The sequence below is a fragment of the Fukomys damarensis genome, unplaced genomic scaffold (genome assembly GCF_012274545.1).
Source record: "Fukomys damarensis isolate Sample0158 unplaced genomic scaffold, DMR_v1.0_HiC HiC_scaffold_16, whole genome shotgun sequence".
NCBI lineage: Eukaryota > Metazoa > Chordata > Mammalia > Rodentia > Bathyergidae > Fukomys > Fukomys damarensis.
Genome location: NW_022900928.1, coordinates 10,495,027 through 10,499,954, shown reverse-complemented (window position 1 = coordinate 10,499,954; position 4,928 = coordinate 10,495,027). Strand labels below are relative to the sequence as shown.

At 53.2% G+C, this 4,928-nt stretch overlaps 1 protein-coding gene across 1 annotated transcript in view; it reads left to right on the top strand.

Moving 5' to 3' along the window:
* Positions 1-4,928, top strand: part of Nav2 (neuron navigator 2) — a 359,199-nt gene that overhangs the window by 190,555 nt on the left and 163,716 nt on the right. The window contains exon 9 of the mRNA XM_033764074.1: positions 4,859-4,862. Coding sequence (XP_033619965.1) covers positions 4,859-4,862 — 4 coding nt within the window. The remainder of the gene's footprint in view (positions 1-4,858; positions 4,863-4,928) is intronic.

Below are 4,928 nucleotides of genomic sequence, written 5' to 3'. Positions count from 1 at the left end.
GGAAAAGCTAAAACTCTTCAACAGTAAAGGAGCCTCCAAGGCGGGCGAGGGTCCGGGGTCCCGAGACGCGAGCTGCGAGCGCCTGGAGATCCTGCCCAGCTTTGAGGAGAACGAGGAGCTGGAGCCGGCGTGCCGCACGCTGCCCAGCGCGGGTCCCGCGTCCAGCAGCCCCAAGATCGCCCTCAAGGGCATCGCCCAGCGGACTTTCAGCCGGGCCCTGACCAACAAGAAGAGCTCCCCCAAAGGAAACGAGAAAGAGAAGGAAAAACAGCAGCGGGAGAAAGACAAGGAGAAAGGCAAGGACCTGACCAAGAGAGCCTCGGTGACTGAAAGACCGGACTTCAAGGAGGAGCCCAAGGAAGAGCCCAGCGCCCTGGCCATGCCAGAGATGCCAAAAAAGTCCTCCAAGATCGCCAGCTTCATCCCCAAAGGGGGGAAGCTAAGCAGTGCCAAGAAGGAGCCCCCCGCCCCTTCCCACAGTGGCATCCCCAAGCCGGGGACGAAGAGCGCATCCGGGAAGTCCCCGAGTGCCCCCGCGCCTCCCAAGGACGGGGAGCGCAGCCGGAGCGGGAAGCCGGGCTCGGGACTCCCTCTGCAGAAGCCCCAGCTCGAAGGCCGCCACTCCAGCTCCTCCTCCAGCCTGGCGTCCTCAGAGGGAAAAGGCCCGGGCGGGGCCACCCTGAACCATAGCATTAGCAGCCAGACCGTGAGTGGGTCCGTCGGGAGCACCCAGACCACGGGAAGCAATACTGTCAGTGTTCAGCTACCTCAGCCTCAGCAGCAATACAACCATCCCAACACTGCCACGGTCGCACCCTTCCTGTACAGGTAGGAGAGCCCGCTGTGCTCCTGGGCTGTTGGCGCCTGGGCCTGGGAGGGTGGGATCTGGGCCCGCTGAGGCGCCATGTGGCTCTCGGTAGAGGCATGCGCAGTGTGCTTGGGCACGCAGCCCTGCAGCTTGGTGAGGTTCATGGGAGGTGAGGGCTGAGCTGGTCCCAGGCTGGGCAGGGGTTCACCATCTTGTGGGACCGCAGCATCTCAGAAGCAGCGGTAGCACGCAGACCCGCAGAACCCATGTTGTATTGGGAAGATAAGCCTGCCGCCGCTTTTCTGTCGCCTATGCAACCACCCCCATCTCTCTGGTGGTGCATCCTTAGGACCCCGGAGTCCGTGGGGAGCCATGTGGTCCTGCCCATGAGAAGCCCTGGCTGCTCAGCCCATACCATGTGCCTTTGCTGGATGAGCCCTCCCGGGTCCAGGTCTCCACGCTGTCTGCGGGTGCGCGCTCCAGGCAGGTGCAGGCTCCCGTCTGTGCTCCTGAGCGAGCTCATGGCTTTTGCTCACAGAGCTCTCAAGTCAGTCCAGTGCTGGAGATATGTAGTGCATTTGGCCATGCCGCATGGCTGGACCATGACCAATACCTGTGCACAGCAAAAGTGGTTGAATGTCATGCTCTGTGCAGGTGTTTTGCAGCTCTTGCTCTAAGTGCACACATAACTATGGACACACGTGGACAGTCATGCAGAAGTAGGGACACAAGTACACTTTCCCATACGAAATGCACATGCACTCACACGCACACTGTCAGCTCCCGTGTCTGTGGTTCCCAAATGTTCCCTCTCTCCCTGTCTGAGTTGTGCTCTGGTAAGCTCCGCCCCACTTCCTGCCAGTAGCACTTTCAGAGTAAAGCTCGCCAGCCCAGCGACCAGCCAGGGGAGGAATTTCAGGCTTCACCTGGTTCCTCCTTCATTTTCTTCTGGTTGTCCACTTCCATAAGGCTCACACAGCTTTTTTTTTTTTAATTGCAAGATGGTCATCATTTTATTAAATCAAGTCATCGGCTTCACTACTGGGGACAAGTCTTGGACAATGGCTCGACTTGTCACATGCACGACTTTTAATACAAGTGTTCTCTGAAGCGTAGAGACAACTGAATTGCTCCCCAGGAAAGTTTTACAATTCCCATAGCATTGATAGTCTTGTGGTAATACATATGCAAACTGCCACTCACTGACCCATGATTTGCGTTTTCAAAATTAAAATACCTGACAGTCTGCAATCACCACTCATCCTTCTCCCCTCTTTTCTGTTTGACTGTAACCACTTCAAAGGTGTAAAACATTTCGCATCCTTATTCCTATTCTCTCCAGCTTTTCTTTGGGAGAAAACACTTGTGGTAACACCAAGTGCCTGCAGAACAGGAGGGAGGGAACTTCTGGGATGAGCAGGTAGCTGCAGGTTCCCTTTTCCTGTGATGCTCACCCTGAGTTATGCTCCTGGGTCCTCTCCAGAGGAAGAACAGCACTGGGACAGGAGACAGCACATGTGCCCTGTCCTTTATCAGCTCAAGCTGTCCTCCGTGGTCTCAGTCACTGGCTGCATTAACAATGTGTGCGCTGACTATGTCCAAAAATTGAAATAAGTGCTTTCCACGTCTTTCCTTGAAGAACCCGCCCCCCCATGAGCTAGCTTACTTTTAAAATCTGCATTTTACAGGTGTGCAAACCGAAGATTACTTACACTAGCTAAATCACTTGCTTCAAGCCATAGAGCTGTACTAAGAGAGCTCATGTTTAGCTGGAATCTAAGAGCGGCACCGGGCTCTGAGTCACTGTATTGTCCTGACTCTAAATCACCTTGTCTCTCTGAGTTTCATTGTCTTCGAGTGAGATTACAGCAGATTAGAGGATTTTAAAAGAGGCTTACACTTTCTTTCTCGTATTTATGACTCCCCCTATACCTTCCAGGGCTTCCCCCCAACCTCTCTGTGTTAAAGTGTGTGGGGGGAGTCATTTCTAAAAGCCACTCAAGATCTCTTGTATTTATCAACTCAGAAGTAATGACAGACACATGGATCCCTTGACTATGAATTTTTGGGTTATATCATGTTTGATTTTTGTCACCGGAGAGAGGTTGCCCTTGTTTTTGCCATTATGCAGATGAGGGCTGTGAGTGACTTAATTTGCATGGCTACTGAGTTGTGGGACTTGGACCTGCAGCTGCATGCGCACACCCCAAGTCCAGTGTTCTTCGCAGCATCTTTCTAGACTTGAATCATTCTCACTTATCCATCAGTACTCCCTTGTGGATTACCTGTTCAGTACTAAACTTGAACTGACCTTCGGCCCCAGAGACCTCTGGATCTCGCTGAGGGAAGAGGTATCGGTTGGATCACACTGTAATCAGTAGGCACCCGGAGAAAAAAGAATGCAGTAGAAACCCAAAAAGGCAGCACTGACAGTCAGGCAGGGTCCAGGGAGTGGTGTAAGGAGGAACGAGGACATCACAGTAACTGCAGGTTATGATCCAGGAATGGAGAAAAGCCAACGCATGCGCAGAGCAGAGGGGAGAAGCTGTGCGTGAGGGTGGGCGTGGCATCAGATGGGGGGGCTTTAATCTGAGGGGGATGGTATTGCACCAGCATGCACAGATCAGGAGTGCTTGCTGTAAGGGGAGTGGCCAGTGTTTTGGTGCCGAGGACCAAGCTCAGGACCTTGCACTTGCAAGGCAGGCGCAGCACCACTGAGCTAAATCCCTGGCCCGCCTAAGTCTTACCAAAGACCTAAATTAGGTGAAGAAGGGCCGCCTAGGGCGAGCTGGGCAGAGACAGAGGGAACAGCTATTCTTGTCACCAGCAGGTGGCGCCCTACAAGAGCGCAAGCCCAGTCTCTTCAGACTTCCTTCTTTTTACTTAGGAGAATTTCATGTAATTCTCTCATTTTTAAATGGCAAGTATCCCAATGTTTAAGTGTTGGGCTAATTTTAAAACTTTAAAATATTGTGCAGACCAAGAAGGATACATCTGTGGGCTCATCCCTATACCTGGCTGCCCATTGTAGCCTCCGGGCTAGAAGCAGGGTAGTTTCAAGGTGCTTTTGCCTACAACTGTGGGGGTACAAAGGAAAACTGGAATTATGAGAACCTTTTAAACATGTTGATTACAGAAATTGGAAAGGAATTGCCTCTGAAGGAGGGAAAAATTGGTGGGTGGCTTGAAGTTTTTCAGCCCCTCCCCTGTAGCCCGACTACGCACTTGTCAAACATTTTCTTGGGGGTTAGGGGTGGTCGGAGTACAGGTTTAGTGTGCACAAGGCCCTGGGTTCATTCCCCAGCACTGAAAAAATAGAATTCATTTTCTACATTCCTAGTGATAGCTCACTGAATCTGTCTGGGATGCTAACTGGGCAGTAATGCGGCTTGTCAGCAACACCTTTGAGCATAATTACATGCTGCATGCTGTGCTGGCATAGCTGGGGCAGGAAAACATCTCAAGGAGCCATTGCCTCGGTGTGCTTGGCAAATAAGGGCATGGGGACGGTTTGGGGAAGTACAGAGTTCCGTCAGGTGTTGAAGTAATGACCAGTGAGGTGCTTCGTGTGAGAAGGTCTGAGCTCTGAGTCAGAGGCCAGGAAGGCCGACACGGCTGCTTGGCACCCACTCCCTACTGGGCTTATAGTCACCTTCCAGAGAGGGCCACTTCAGGAAGGCCTCAGGGGCTGGTCGGTGAAGTCGTCTTCACGCTTGACTTGCTGGCCTCGCTAATTGCTTAAGAATTGCTCTTTGGCACGGGCTAAATGATCCAAAGCACCCAGCATGTGTCTGCCCAGGGGCAGCTCCCTAAAGTGCCTTCCCCATACGGGGTTGCACAGCCTCTGCTCGGGATGAGTACTTCATCTTTTCCAGTCCAACGGCTCTCTGTTCCCAGGACCTTGCTCCGCCCGTGGCTCTTGAGTTATTAAGCATCAGACTGCTGTGTTCCCGAGCTTCCCACTGAAGGAGGCGATGGCGAGTGGCCCGCCGCAGTGGTCCAGATGTGGTGGTGGCCTCTCGTGACAAGTGTGTGTGCTTTGGTTTGTGCCCAAAGGTCCCAGACGGACACCGAGGGGAATGTCCCTGCCGAGTCCAGCCCCGCAGGGGTGAGCACAGAG